At 43.7% G+C, this 15,638-nt stretch overlaps 1 protein-coding gene across 1 annotated transcript in view; it reads right to left on the bottom strand.

Annotated features, from left to right (window-relative positions):
* Positions 1–7,678, bottom strand: part of CCDC148 (coiled-coil domain containing 148) — a gene marked incomplete at both ends in the record, with an annotated part of 34,992 nt that extends 27,314 nt beyond the window's left edge. The window contains 7 exons of the mRNA XM_084209559.1: positions 1,448–1,629; positions 1,721–1,816; positions 2,074–2,237; positions 2,400–2,482; positions 3,046–3,149; positions 5,920–6,041; positions 7,630–7,678. Of these exons, the coding sequence (XP_084065685.1) occupies positions 1,448–1,629; positions 1,721–1,816; positions 2,074–2,237; positions 2,400–2,482; positions 3,046–3,149; positions 5,920–6,041; positions 7,630–7,678 (800 nt within the window). The remainder of the gene's footprint in view (positions 1–1,447; positions 1,630–1,720; positions 1,817–2,073; positions 2,238–2,399; positions 2,483–3,045; positions 3,150–5,919; positions 6,042–7,629) is intronic.
* Between the last annotated feature and the right edge of the window lie 7,960 nt (positions 7,679–15,638).

The following is a 15,638-nucleotide window of genomic DNA, read 5'->3' as shown; positions in this document are numbered from 1 at the left end:
CAATAAGTATCATGTTCTGACTGCTAGGATGCTTCAGCAATAGCATATATGTTTCAGGTACCACAAGAAGATTATACAGAATATTTGTACAATCTGTACAAAGGAGCAGTAGATAATAACATCCCTTTCTATGGCAGCCAGCATCTTCAGCCTGTTTCAGCACACCAGACTCTTTCAGCAGCAGGGACAGAACAAACTCTGCACTGTCTGTGTACACAGAAAACCAATTTGGAAGCAACATGTGATTGTTTTACCAAAGAAATTCAGGGCCCTTCCTGTTCTCCCCAGTTTCTCCTGCCCAGGCTTCAAACCACTCCACTGGCCTACTCCATCTTAGTCTTTTGACACCCTGAAGCCATCCAGAGGAATATCAGGGATGGCAAAAACAAAGGCCATGCAATGTCTGCAACTCAGTTCCTCCTGGACTCTATACAGCCTCAGCAGAAAGGCTAAGCTTTATATTATTAATACACAGGTTTATTACACTTCTAGATCATTATGAATACTGCTCTTTCAATAAACATTTTCATTTACAGAAAAATCTCTCCTCCTTTTGGTTATCTGAATCAGAGCTATACACATCTACATTTCTTTGTGATGTCAATTACTGCAGTGATCCAAAATTTGTGCAAAGATTGGTCCTTTTTGTCTGCTTGATTGATAAAAGCCCTGGAGGTGTGTCTTGGAAAAAGACTGTACTTTTCTGTCATAACCTTGCTAGTGTAATTACCACAGAGAAGGAGCAATTTCCATTCCTGCAAGAGCATATGCAAAGGACATTTGATGCACACCAGACTGTTGGTTCCTTAACTCACCTGACCCATTGCTCATTATTTTAGCTGATAACTCTGGCAAGGACTGCCTTCACTCCAGCTGTGAGAGCACCACTGTCCGAGCCCAGGGCTGGGCAGTGCCCCCCTGTTTGCACAGATCCAAGCCACAGCGAGGGGCACAGCCACCACAGCACCACTGTCCAAGCTGGGGCTGGGCAGTGTCCCCCTGTTTGCACAGAGCAGAGCCACAGCGAGGGGCACAGCCACCACAGCACCCACTGTCCAAGCCCAGGGCTGGGCAGTGTCCCCCTGCTTGCACAGAGCAGAGCACAGAGCAGAGCACAGCCACCAGAGCACCACTGTCCAAGCTGGGGCTGGGCAGTGTCCCCTGTTTGCACAGAGCAGAGCCACAGCGAGGGGCACAGCCACCACAGCACCACTGTCCGAGCCCAGGGCTGGGCAGTGTCCCCTGTTTGCACAGAGCAGAGCACAGAGCAGAGCACAGAGCAGAGCCACAGCGAGGGGCACAGCGACCACAGCACCACTGTCCAAGCCCAGGGCTGGGCAGTGTCCCCCTGTTTGCACAGAGCAGAGCACAGAGCAGAGCACAGAGCAGAGCACAGCCGCCAGAGCGCCCACCCAGCGCCGCCAGCCCCGCTCAGAGCTGGCAGTACCTGCACACAGCCTCCAGCTGCTCATCCACCTCCTGCAGCCGGGCCCCAAAGCCACGGGCCAGCTCCTGGTACTCCTCCACCACCAAGGCCTGCAGCTCGGGGTAGGGGCACTCCAGAGACACCAGCTCGGGAGGGATCTCAAGGAAAAGCCCGTTCTTCTCTTCAGAAGAGCGCACTAATGCCTGCAATGAAGAAACGCTGCTCAGGGCGCTCCTCTGCAACATATTTACCCCCTCAATCAACTTCTACTTGAACTTTTAAGGAAAAGCTTACATTTTCTTTGAACTCTTCAAGCTCTTTTTCCAAAGCCAGACTTTCAAGGATGAGACCTTCCAAAATTGCCTTCTGTTGATTCTTCATAAATTTGATCTATTTCATGAAACACATTACTGTTACTCTTTCTCTTGCTTCAATATGAAAACTCTTATTTAGAAACAGAGTCAGATTTCCAGCCCTACACTGCTACGCTTTTACAGACTTTTGAGCAGATTTACACCACGATAAGAAGAAGGGGGTTATGGCACACCCTGTATGTGAGTTATAGTCTCAAAATTCAACAAAAAAATAAATGAAAATGCTAAAAATATGGTGATAGTAAATTGTAAAAATAAAGTTAAAATACCAACCTGCTGTAACACCTCAGCTGCATTGATCTTGGGTTTCTGACAAGATTCTTTTGAGAGGTAACGCTGCACTTGAGACAGCTTGAGTTTCAAATCCTCCTTTAGCTGCCAGACAGGAACTAAAGTGTTTGTTTGATAAGTGTCCCACTCCTTGGACAATTTCTGCTCTGTATGAACATAAAGCTTTCTCAAACACACAAAAAATGTTACACAGCACTGTGCTCTGCAAATCTAAACCTGTCAAGGAAGGGATTAAAAAACCCAAACAAACAATCAAGATAGTGTTGACTATAAAAAAAAAAATTAAGACATTAATAAAAAATACTTACCTAATTCCCTCAAATCAAAAAAAAAGTTGTTCTTATGGCTTTCTTCATCAAGAAAAGTCTTCATTTCTTCTTCTGCTTTTTGCCTGAAGAAAATGAACATGTGTTTTGCAGAAGACTTAATTTCTTATTCATTACATTTGCAAGAATGATGAGCCTCAAATACTCCAATAATTACATTAAAAAGGAGATTCTTTGCATGGGAAGGTATGAAGTGAAGGCCTTGGACACAAAGATGGTAAAGAAGCCACAAATGCTCTTGTTGAGTACACAGGGTAATGGACAAGAGCACTGTTAATGTCCCCTGTTGTGTGACCTCAACACACAGCCTAGAGACAGCCTCTAAAGGAACTAAAAAGCATCTGAAAACTTTTGATACTCTTGCAAAGACACAGCTTCAGATGCTGCAGATCAACTGAACAGCTCTGAGAGCAATGTTCCCTGCTCTCCCTGCCCTCAGGTGAGCTCTTCATGTCACAGACCCCTCTCCATGCGGATCACAAACCTTCATTCCCCACACAAAAATACCTTCAGATCAGGTATTATAATCTTTTTTTTTCTCAGAGCCCCTTGAATCAATTATGCCAGCCCAAAAACTCTGTCTGCTGGTCTCTTTAGTAGTCACTCATTCAGATTCCTCAGCCCTTACCTGCTCTCACTCAGTCTTTTATACTCTTGCCACCACACCTGACGATGCTGTTTCAGCAGCATTTGCTCTTTGCTAATTTTTGAAACTTGCTCTGCTTTTTTAATCTGCAGGGAAAATTAAAGGTTGTGTTTTGAACATATTCAACAGCTTTATCAAATGCCTTTACATGGAAACTTTTAAATACAGAATGATGAACCTAATAGCTTTTTTTAAAACTGTGTTTTGCTAAAGAACAATGGGGTCAAATGTAATCAATTTACATTAAATAAGTTTGTTGCATTTCAAATCACAATTAATGAGAGGAGAAAGTGAAAAACAATCAGTTTTTTTCTCTCCTGTCCCATCCCTATGTCCCTGGAAGTAAAGATGAGGAAGGATAAGCAGAAGAACAAAAAACACACTTTCTTACAGGTGGGAAGATGAAAGACTGAAAATACGTCAAGAAAAAGACTTTCAAAAATGTATTACTAAAAAAGAAGTTTTTTACAACATCTATCCAATTAGAGAGGCTCTCAAACTGAGGACTTCACAAAAACATTGCTTCACACTTTGGATAAAATAGGAATACCTGCTTTTGAAACAGATGGAGTTCCTGCTTAAACCAGAGGAAAGCCTGCCAGGGGAAGGCGGCTGAAGTGGGACCAGCTGACTCTGGCCAGCCAGCAATGAAGGAAAAGGGATCAGGAGCCTGAGAGAAGCGGTTTCCTCTGACCCTCCTGTGCCCTGACTGTCTCTGGCCCTCGTGCCTGCTGAGGACAAAGCTCCCTCCCACTTTCCTTGGTGCTCCCTTGCCATCCCTTTCCTCCAGAGCTGCACCCAGCAGCTCCCACAGCTCCTGCACTGACCCTTTTCCCCTCCCCAGCTCCCCCCTCACACAGATACATTGTCCTATGGCAAAATAGCAGCAAGGCAAGAAAAATGCATGGGAAAGTCTTGTGTTACTTCATAACAGGGAGAAATGAATAAAGATCTCACTCCACATCTAGTTCAGCAAAGGAATGATGTTTCAGGTCAAAACTGCTGGAAACAACCTGCAATTGTCCTGCCCAGGGCAAAGCTGCACAAAGCCACCAGGAGCCCCCTGTGTTCACACACACCAGGGCACTGGGCACACACACAGAGAGAGACGTGTCCCCTGCATGTCCCCACTCCTGTTCACACACACCAGGGCACTGGGTGGGCAGACACACCCAGACACAGACGTGTCCCCTGCATGTCCCCACTCCTGTTCACACACACCAGGGCACTGGGCAGACACACCCAGACACGGACGTGTCCCCTGCACGTCCCCGCTCCTGCCCCGCTGGGCTGGACACGGCGCAGGAAAAGGGGTGGAATTCTCTTGGCAGCAGTCACACACAGACCAGGAAAGCTCTGCAGTGGCAGTCCCTCAGCCACCCCCAAGGAAGCTGACATCCCCCTCAGACACGGACACAGCTCAGACGAGTGCGGAGCCCTGGGGAGCAGCCTGGCTCCGGACAGCGCACAGGGCAGAGCCCGGTGCAGGGCCCGATGCTCCTGCCTGGCTCCGAGCCCGCCCTGGCGCTGTGCCTGCGGCGAGAAGCTGCAGAGGGGCCGTGGGGACGCGGTGTGCCTGCGGTGGGACACGGGGGCACAGGAGCTGCGCTGGCCTGGGCTGCACGCACCCGTTCCGGGCCTTCACTCACCGCCTTACAACGCTTGGTATCAAAGATCACGTCTCAGCTTCCTTGCTTAAATATTTTCACACTCTAAAAGTTACTTATGGTTTCCTCTATTTCATGAAACGTGTTACTGTTACTTCTTTCTCTTGTTACAATATGAAAACTCTTATATGAAATCAGACTTAAGCAAACAGAATACTGTATTTAAAGCGATTTGAAGATAGTTACGTTTTCAAACCAATTCTAAAACTAAGTGGAACGAAAGTTGAAGTACCTTTGTATGTAAAGTTCAACATGCTCTTGAAATTATTTTATAGCAACAGCATTGCCATTTATGCATAACTGCTGCAATATTACCTTTTTTCCCTGTGGAGCTGTCTTTTTATTTCTTAAGCAGTCAGCAGCTGATTTACCATTTGTTTCTTTGGTTCTACCTCAGAGGAAGAGGAACCCAGCTCTTCAAAATCTGAATGGCTTGAATCAGCAACAAAAAGTAGTAGGTGGAACACATACTAGTCTCTCTGGAGCTTCCAGCCTATATATTTTACTACCTACTCAGTTGGAAAACACTTGAGAAGGTGAAAAAACAAAAGAAAGATGAAAAAATAAAGCTTGAATGAATTCAGTAGAATTTGGTCTTGCCAATCCATGACCAATATCTGCCAGAATTGTTGATATACGATACCTACATGCACTAAAGAAGCAATATTATAAAGGAAGTATTGTTTTTTCTCTCATTCACCCTTCTCTAGCATTAAATAAGGCTCCTCTTGTCTTTACCCCTTGAGATGTTCTGCACCAATTTATACCTTTCTGTCTGCTACACATTATCATTTTATGGCTGTTAAACATTTTTAATCGTCTTTTTAAGATCTACCTCTGCTTAAGTTTTGGAAATCCTCATTTCATATCTTTTTGTTTGGCTTTTTTTTCTGGATCAGCCTTCCCTTCTCATTTAATCACAGAAATTATTCATTGCTCCCAGGATTATGTAATAAATTTGGGTGAATTTCCTCAAGGCAGTAAAACACAAATTTTTCCTGTCTTCTGAGGAAGTAGAATCCACACATCCTTGCATCCCTGATATGAACAAAGTCCCCCCATTGACATGAACACATCCAGATCACAGTTTAGCTATGATAAACTTTCATATTTGACCCCCTCTTGCTGAAAGAAATATGGTCACTGAATTCCAAAACCATTCGCATTACAAATAAAACAAAAATCATACCTTTAAGTGAATTTGTGCAGAGGCCATTTTTGCCTCTGTAGCAAGTTCATACAGATGTTTGTAGTCAACAGGTTTGTACTTCTGGCTGCAAAGAGCATTTCTGGCAGGAACCACCAAATTGTCTAGTTATCATATAAAACACATAAGGACATTTCAAATTCTTGAGAAATAATTTAAGTGCAAGGCATAAAATGAAAGCTGTATAGATAGAAATCAGAACCAATGTTTTCAACACTGGAAGTTTTCATACCAATATCATTAGTTGGTGAATGACAATTTGAAGCAAACAAACTAATATATTAAAGTCAAAATTGTATCAGAAACAGTAACCAGTTTGTTTACAAAAAGTTAATTTGAAAAGTCTTTAGTTTACAAATGAATTTAGTTATCAATTCATTTTAAACTGTGTTTACAGGCATTGTAATGACCTCTAATACAGAAATACCAAACTTTCAATAAATGCACCCTTCTTGCACTGATTGGAAAACTGCCTCAATGTTTTTTGCAACCTGGGTTGAGCAACAGGAGTAGTTTTTTTCTAGAAGGTATAAAATTGAGGTACAATTACAACTGTAACTGAACTACCTGAACTTTTGTCCTAGCACTGCGAAGCCCTCGTGCACAGATACTCACTCATCCTACCTAAGCCAGGGGGCTTACAGGGATAAGGGATGGGCATTTCCTTACAACCTCTGCTTCAGTTTCCCTTAGCAGTGAAATTGGCCATTATGTTTTGCATTCCCTACTAAGCCCCCGGCTGGAAGTGCTGTGCTTGCCGTGTGGTTTTACAGAGGGGTAAAAGGTAAAATAAATCCTGCAGAGCCATCCCACGATCCTCCTTCAAGCCCCCCCCAGGCCTGTCATTTGCTGCCTGCCTGCACAAGGCTGACAGCACATCTCCAGACAATGCCTCGCTGGGGAAGGGTTTTTCCAAGTGCCCCTGCCAGGCAGTGCCCTGGGACAGGCAGAGACTGGGCACTGAAGGACGGGAGCAGCCCTGGGGAGAGCAACTTGGGCATCCTGTGGGCAAAAAAACTGGGCATGAGCTGGCAAGGAGCCCAGCAAGGCAGCCTGGGCCTGGCCTGCAGGAGAGGCAGCGTGCAATTTAGGTATTAATTTATTTTATGAATGGTGCCAGGGAAGGTGTTCTGCCCCTCTGCACCTGGACCTGCAGTGACCGACACTCAGCTCCAGGTCCCTGGCACAGGGGGACAGAAACCTGGCCCAGAGACCGTGGAAATGGGCTGGAACATTGCTCCTGTGAAGACAGGCTGAGAGAGGTGGGGATGCTTGGCTAGAAGACACTCCAGGGAAACCTTATTGCAGCCTCTTGGTATGTAAAGGGCGATTATATGGGAAACAGAAAGGCTCCTCACCAGGATCTGTAAGTGACAGCGCGGTGGATACAGACAGGAACTAAAGAAGGGATTGTTCCTGGCAGGGTGGGCAGCCCTGGCACAGGTGCCCAGAGCAGCTGGGGCTGCCCCTGGATCCCTGGCAGTGCCCAAGGCCAGGCTGGACACTGGGGCTGGAGCACCTGGGACAGTGGGAGGTGTCCCTGCCATGGCAGGGGTGGCACTGGGGGGGATTGCAGGTCCCTTCCAACTCAAACCATAACCAGAGTGCTATAACAGCTCCTACATGAGGCTATTCATTGCAGAGTGCTTCATAAACAGTCAAGAAAACAATTAAACATGATAGCATACATACCTCCACCACTATGAGCTGAAAACAATGTTCCATGGTCCAGTTCACCCATTCTTATTTTTTATGTATTTTTTATACCTGTTGAGAAACAAACATACGTTTTGAGAATATCAACATTGCGGATGCAATCTAAAAACGCTTTCAAAAATATCTATTTTTTTTTGAGAAGAGGTCCATCTCACTAAAAATGTAATTAGACAGAAATTCCTCCAGTTTATCTTTCACTTTAGGAGAGATTTCATGTGCCTCATACCATTTAGCAGCCAAGAAAAGAAAATACTATTTCCTTTATGCGTTTGTAATGCTGTGACATAGCTCATCTATTCTTTGCTTTATGCTTTTCAAAATATGAGTCCCTTGATCCAGATGTCAGATCAGGTTTTGAGGTGTCCTTTGCTTTATAGAAATTAAGCCTGAAAAGATCACTCCTTCGTTTGGAGACTGCTCAGGTCCCTTTAACCCCTCTGTAGTAACTCCTGTGAAACCAGGGCAGGTGTTTGGGCAGCAGTGGCTCAGCTCTTGGTGAGCAGCATGTATCAAACACCCACATCACCATGGGTCAAACGGAATGTGTCAGATGCAATAAGTTACACAACACAGCAAAAAAATGTCTCGTTTGTGTCAAACCCCTTCCTTTCAATTAAGCATGCATTGGTGTCATCCCAGGTCTGGCATAGAAATAAAAGCAATAGGTCCACCTGAGGTGTTTCAGCTGAACTGAATCAACAGCTGAGTCACACCAGAAAGGAAAGGCCATGTCCAGCAAGGCTGCCCACGAACCCTCTCCCTCAAACCCAGCCATACTGTGACAAAGTTTCATACACACAAAATTCCATCTCTCTGCCATACCTTTGACATTTGCCTGGTCCCACAGCAAGCAGCAACACAGCAAATAGTAGAGCAGCAAAATTTATTCATTTGTGGAGTTATTTCCTCACTGTTCTAGTGAGACGAACTAGGCTATCCCTACAAATTCCAAGGATGGCACAATGCAACAGGAAGGTGGGAAGGAAGACCAGCAGAAGAAATGTAAAGGGGACTACTCTGACAGAGAGCTATTAATGTCAGTCAAATAAAAAGGTGAGACTGCAATTGAAGACAGTTTACAGTGTACTTTGCTGTGAGCTGTTTGACACTCTGCATCCAGCTTTCTGCTATAGACAGTCAGTCTTCCTCCTGCCTGCTTTTTGTGGTTTCTGATCATCTGAGCGAGGCTTCTACTGATAAACTTGGGAAGGGAGTACCACAGTGACTCTCATCCACACCATATAATGAAGGCAAAAACAACACTGATGGAAAATTGGGAGTACTCAAAAGCTCTAAGGAGATTGGATCCATCACAGCCACGTCCCTCTATTAAAACCCTTTATTACTGCTCCCTGCGCAGCTGCCGCATCAGCGTCATTCTCCTGTATTACACGTTTGGGGAACCATCATCCTAATCTGGGTCCATCTGGCCAGCTTTAAATGACAAGCTTCTAACACAAGACATGCTGTCCTTTTTGAAAAATAACTATGGATACTAGAAAGATTAGCAGGAGCAGAGCTACGCCTCTGGGTTATTTATTTATTTACTTGTTCATTTGGAAAATTGTTAATATCATCTTTCTATTGACATGTTTCTGATTTAATGTCAGTATTTGAACAAAACTTCACATATATTAACCTTAGCTTCACCTCCTTTCACAAGAAACCAAGAATAGATCTCGAGAACAGAACTGATGCAAAAAAATATACTGGCCATTTTCTATAAATTTAGGGCTACTGTATTTGATGAACCAAGCCCTTATTCCCTTCTACCCAACCCATTTCTCTCTTCCACAATGATGTCATACATTTGTATTTGATCTCAGCCTTTCATGGGCATTATTTTCTTTTATTCAACATTATGACCTAACTAAAACACTGAAAGTGAATGCTAAGATGGTTCTAGAAAAGGACAAGATCCATATAAATCTGCATTTTATCTTCAGTAACTAATGAACATACTAATCAAAATTATAAAAACCCTGCCAGTTATATTTATTTCTGCTTTAATGCAGATATATCTAGAAGCATCTCCAATACTATAAGCCCAAATTCCAATACCCTGCCTCAAAGCTTTGCTCAAACTTCATTACAGGCTCTAGGCTGGGAGTCTTGATGCATCTTAAAAAGTGCACAGGATCAACCAGCCACCAGGCAGAAGTCCCTGTACATAGGAAGCTGTCCCCCAAGAATGCCAAGTCAGCTCTGCCTACAGCCAACCACAGCTAAATCTTTTAGCAGCAGTACAAAGCATAAGGTTTATCAAATCTCTTTTTCTGTTCCTTTGACAATTTAGTACTTCACTATTCACCAAACTCTTTTAGGCAATAAAAACATGTCCTCTTAAAAGATTTCATCTCCAATTCAACCAAACTCTTCAGTACATTCTTAATGTAAGCCCTTGCCGATGTCTGAGGTATATGACCCATGTTTATTCTTACATATGGAAATAGCCAATACCGAGGCAAGACTCTCCTTCCTTTCATTTAAATAGAAATTAAACTCCCCAGTGTCAGTCAGCATTCCTGGAAGAAGCAAAGCCTGGTGCTTACCACATACTGCTCCTGGGGATGAGTCAGGTCCAGCCCAGGCCCCAGTTCCACACCTGAGTGCTCCCAGTGAGTTTAACCAGTGATTTAAAAAGTCTAATTCCACTGTCTCCATTCAACAAGTTGTTTGCATACATAAACCTGTGCAGATCTGGGTCACCAGTGCCATTTGCTCTCCCAACTAAAGTGCTGCTCATCAAGTGAAGGACTGATGGATTTCTGGCAGGGAGGCACAGTGCTTAACGAGCCAGACATGCCTTTTGAAACAATTTCTTGTGCATGTTTTAAATCACTCGCATTATTAAATGCAAAAATCAATAATATGAATCAAGTCTTCACAAAGGACAATTTAGTAGTATCACCAGTGGCAGTACAGCCAGTGCTCCTCAGGTTTGTGTGAAGAAAGGATGCAGAATCCTGTGACAGCAGGTGCCACAGTCCTCTCCGTGGCTCACCTGATGTACTGCTGGGGCTACACCACCAAAACCCAGAGCTGAACCACAGAGTTACTGAGAGCAGCATCAACAGGAACTTGGATTATACATTAGAGCACAGGTTCCTAGAAAATACAAACTCAGGAAAAATCCCCAAACTCAGAAGTCCTTTATTCTCAGCGCTCTCTTTTGAATATCTGGCTATGCCTTGAACATTTTGTGGAAGGCTTTTTAAAAGATTTTAAAGTTTAATGGAAATGTTAATCGCTTAGCTACTGCATGTTTTCATTTAAAGAAAAAGCATATTAATATGCAGTTGTTGAACCCTCTGATCCTAATTATTGTTAAGGAAAAGAGGCAAAGATTCACTCCCATTGTAGGGTGTAGAGTACAAATAACAAACAAATAATGAGCTTGATCCCTTAATCAGATCCTTTCTCTTCTAGTTGAACTAACTATCTGAAAATGGCACCCATCCAGAACGTGTTAATCTTGCACCAGTCAATCCTTTCCACAGGAAGAAAATACACAGTATAATACTGCTATCATTCAGTGCCAAAACAATTTCTATAAAAATCCCATTGTTTGATTGTAATTTAAATTTACATTCCCCTAAAGAAAGAATTATAGCTCTCTTTGAAATAAAGTCAAGTCTCAGAAATGGTATGTTCCCAAAAGAGACATAGTCCTTTTTGTCTCTGATAATCTCATTACTTCCTCATTAAGTAAAACTTAATCCAAATTAGGAAGATCAATTTGAGTAACACTTAAAACAATCAGCTTCATGGACTGCTCTGTCACACTGCAGGGGTAGGGAATAGCTCATCTGCTTTCTGAGAATCTGCACATCACAAAGGAACTCTACTTCCCCACCATTCTTGGAATATTCTTAGAAAATCCAAGAGAAAAAAACTTTAAGAACACTTAGAAAAAACATTGAAACAAGCAGATAAAAAAAAGGAAGCAAATGCTTTAGAAGTTGGTAAGTTGACACAAAAAGGATAGGAAATGAAGTCACCACGTCACCTTGGATCAAGTGAGTCAGCTGGCATTTTATGTCGCTTTGTTTTGAAGAAAATGTGCACAATCCATTTTCAGTGACCAGACGCAGCTGGCCTGCTGCAGCGAGCACACCTGGCGACTGCAAGCTTTAAATGAAAGAGCACGAAATGAGAAAATGCTCTGAAGCCCTGAGTAGTTAGTCGTAGAACATTTGGGGTTGGATCTTAAAGCTCATCCAGCTTCAACCCTCCGTGGCAGGGACACCTCCCACTGTCCCAGGTGCTCCAGCCCCACTGTCCAGCCTGGCCTTGGGCACTGCCAGGGATCCAGGGGCAGCCACAGCTGCTCTGGGCAATTCCTGGCATGAGCCTGCACAAACCTGGACAAAGTCCAGCTTTGCTGAGCTAAAGGCAAAAATTCTGAGGCATCATTTACAGACTTCTGTAACGCAAGAGATTTGCAGAATTTTGTCATATGTTGTTTTTATTAATGTTCTATTTTGATTTCTATTTATTACCTCCATGTACAACAAAAGCTAGAAAATGAAACAATATGCACAAATATATGGAAGAATAATTGGGAGTTGTGGGGCCAAGTTATCCATTACAGGACCCTACAATTTTTCTCCATTACTTAAGAAATAATAAATGTCTTGTTAAATTGATCTGTGACTGCCTGGCCTGTAAAGCATACCTGCTGTAGGCTAGGCTGTGTGCAAAGGTTTGTTTGGAATGGTACAGTGAGCAACTCACCCTCTGCTGCTCTGCATCCATCAGAAAAAACACTTAAATCTACAGAATTCACTTAGCACAACAGAAGTAAAGGTGCTGTTACACAAAACTGCAGAGAATCAACATTCCCTGCAATACAACAAAGTACCTGGGCTCTGTACTTCTTATCAAGAGGCAGGATTTGCAATGTACCACAGGAATTGCAGAAACAGATTTCACATGCAACACCACTGGGCCAGTGGAATAAGGATGCAATTTAACAGGCAGGGTTAATTAAGGAGCTAGACCTCAAAAGGAGCTTCAGCAGATCAGTGTGTTCTGCAAGAAGCATCACATGTACTGAGCCATCAGATACTGAAATAGTCAATACTAAGTAGTAGCAGAAGTTCAACGGAAGATAGTTAAAGAAGCTCAGAGCAGGCTGAAGCCATTGAGTCACTTTAAAAGGAAAAAAATAAGAACAAAAACATAACTGAAGACTGGACTTAAAAAAAATCTGTGCAGCATATTTAATAACTGGATTCCATTTGTTAAACTACAGCCCCATTACTCTTCAGATAAACCAGCCAATGTGATTTTGCTTCCATTGCTGCAAAATGCACAATTGGAAATATATAGTTTGAGAGTCCTGGTAGCTTTATTTTCTATATCTAGCTAGATCTCAGATTTTATCAAAGCAAGAAGGGAAACAGGAGTCAGGTTCCTTATTTAAGGAATTAAAAAGGTGATTTTAAGTTGTCGTCACCTTTTGCACTTGCCTCTGCCTTTACTGTTGCCTTCTTTCATTTCATGTTTAATGAAAGTATTTCCTCCTACCCCATTTTCATGCTAGTTTTGTTACTGATGATTTTTGCTTAACAAACCCAAATCTGCATGGAAGGGTTCCCTGCCCCACTGCTGGAGGCCCCTTCCCCACAGCCCTGCTGACAGACCAATTTCTGCACGCATTTCCTAACGAACTGCAGGCAGAAGTCAGCTGGCTTAGTTTATGTTGCTGGCAGAACAGTTTAACAGTGCTTCAAGAACACGTGACTCTGTCAGAATAAGCCCAGTTTCTCCTTAAGCCAAGACACTTTTCCCTGTTTAACCCAGAGAAGCTGTGGCTGTCTGGAGCTGCAGCCCTTTGCACTTTAGAGCAATACTGCATCTCACCTGCCCGAGCTGCACACCTCACTGCCCACTGCCAGCTGCAGGTGGGACACACAGCCAGGGCAAACCCCTCGGGGCAGAGAGGATCCTGATGGACCTTGTGAGGCAGTGCTGGCACCAGCTGCTCTCTGGCACTGTCCTTTAAGCCAGCGCAGATGATTTTTGCCTAAGCAGTGTAGTGGGAGTCAGAGCAGAATGTTTGTCTGCAGCCTATGAGAGACAAGCCAGAGGGACAGATAATTCATGTGATTTAGGAGCCACTGCAGCTTATTTTGTCAGGAGCATCAGTATCATTTTGTACAGCTTTTGCCAGCTCTGCTAGGCCAAGTTCCCAGAGTTATGTGCAGGGAAGCATTTGGCACAACTTCACTTTAAATTATTGCATAATGTTGTCTGATATCTTACTACAAAAAGCAACTCATTCTTGTCTGGGGCCTCTCAGTCACAGCCATCAGAAACGTACAGTCCGTAAACATTAATTAAATAATCTTTCTGCATATTCGCTTTGTTGCCTCCTTATTCAGAAGTATCTCTAGATTTCAGCCTGACATTCTGTATCCCTGGTTTGGTAAGAAAGATTACAATTTGGTTAATTTCTCAACATTTTTGCCAGCCTCATGTACAAACTAGTAAGAAGATAGGTAATATTTTGTTCAGTAACTGTAGCAGTTGGTAGAAACTGCAAAGGATTTTAGCAGACCTTCCCCTGCCCTAGAGCAGATAGAAGTACCTGCCTTGCCCAGAGCTGGGGTGCTGAGGGATTTTTTATTTCTTTGCGGGCTTTGGGGAGACTTGTTGTGGGCTTTGGTTGTGGGGTTTTTTTTGTTTTGTTTTTAAGGTTTTTTACTCAACAATTACAAGCTTAGGACCTGAAAACCCACAGAACAGACCAGCTGCTGATGACCTTGTCTTTACATCTCACTCAGCATTTCCTGCCATCTTTTCTCCAAATCATTCTCTTGGCTGTTGCCAAGCTGCCTGCTTATTTCCAGGTGCTGCAGTATCCTGGAGGTACCCTGACTTACAGGTGCACACCTGATGAAACTGATTTCATCAGTAGCTGGCTTCAGCAGCACAGCTCACTTAAGGACATCCCTTCTCCTGCTGCCCCCCTCCACTCCTGGGACCACTCTACCAGCTGAAACCATAGCCTGGACAGGATTCACAGGGCTTGCCAAGGACAGGTGACTGGGCTACACAACAGGTCAGCAAGCTGCTGTTGCTCACACCTCCTCCATTCTGGTGAGACAGGTACCCAGGGCAAAAGAGGAGCCCCCAGTCCTGCTGCACACAGCTGCTTGCACATTCCTTGGTGCAGGCATTACAGGCAGCAATGGTACGCTTTGGGAGACTGATCCCCCTGAAAAAATAAGGGCATGTGTGCCAGGGAGGTTCCTGGGGAAGCAGGATCAGTTCCATGATGCAGCCCCCTGCATGGCTGCAGGATCCTGGTGCTGGCACTGGGAAAGCTGCAGAGAAGTATCATTACAGGGCATTATTGTCCTTCCCATGGCAGCTGGGCTTGAGCAGAGCACCGGGCCCTGCAAGGAAGGCCAGTGGTCACGCTGAGCACTGTGCACCGTCTACAATCAAATACTCCTACTTGATGCTTCAAAGCCATGCAAGAAAAAAGGAAAGTGCAAACAACCTGTCAGGATCCAATAGTTTTTCCTTGATATTTTGTTTTACCACTGGGAAAGAGTAATATCTATCCACAGCAGAGCAGTAATTTTGAATGGCACTGTCTGAAACAGAACATTTCTATAAAGCCCTGACTGAAAAAGAAAGATGTCAGCCCACCACTTTCCTCAGAAATATACCTGTTAGGTGCCTTATCTCCCCAGTTAAACAATAAAAAGCAGGAGAACATTTAGTGCTTTCTATACCAAATGAAATTACAGTTTCAAAATTACCCAAAATCAATTGTATTGTGATTGACTGAGTTGCTGTGACATCAACACAATGGCTTGCAGTAACTTTTGAAATCAAATTGTATGTTTTAATGAGAGGAAAAAACCCCCACATATCTAAATAACTCCCCCTGTGAACACTAAACAGCTGTTCATGTGTTGTATTAGCCTGCCATGTCATCACTCTCTTCTCCCAACCTTCATAATTTC

This window comes from Fringilla coelebs (assembly GCF_963513975.1).
Source record: "Fringilla coelebs genome assembly, chromosome: 7".
NCBI lineage: Eukaryota > Metazoa > Chordata > Aves > Passeriformes > Fringillidae > Fringilla > Fringilla coelebs.
Note: the sequence above shows the minus strand (reverse complement) of the source record. Positions and strands in the feature narration are given on the sequence as shown.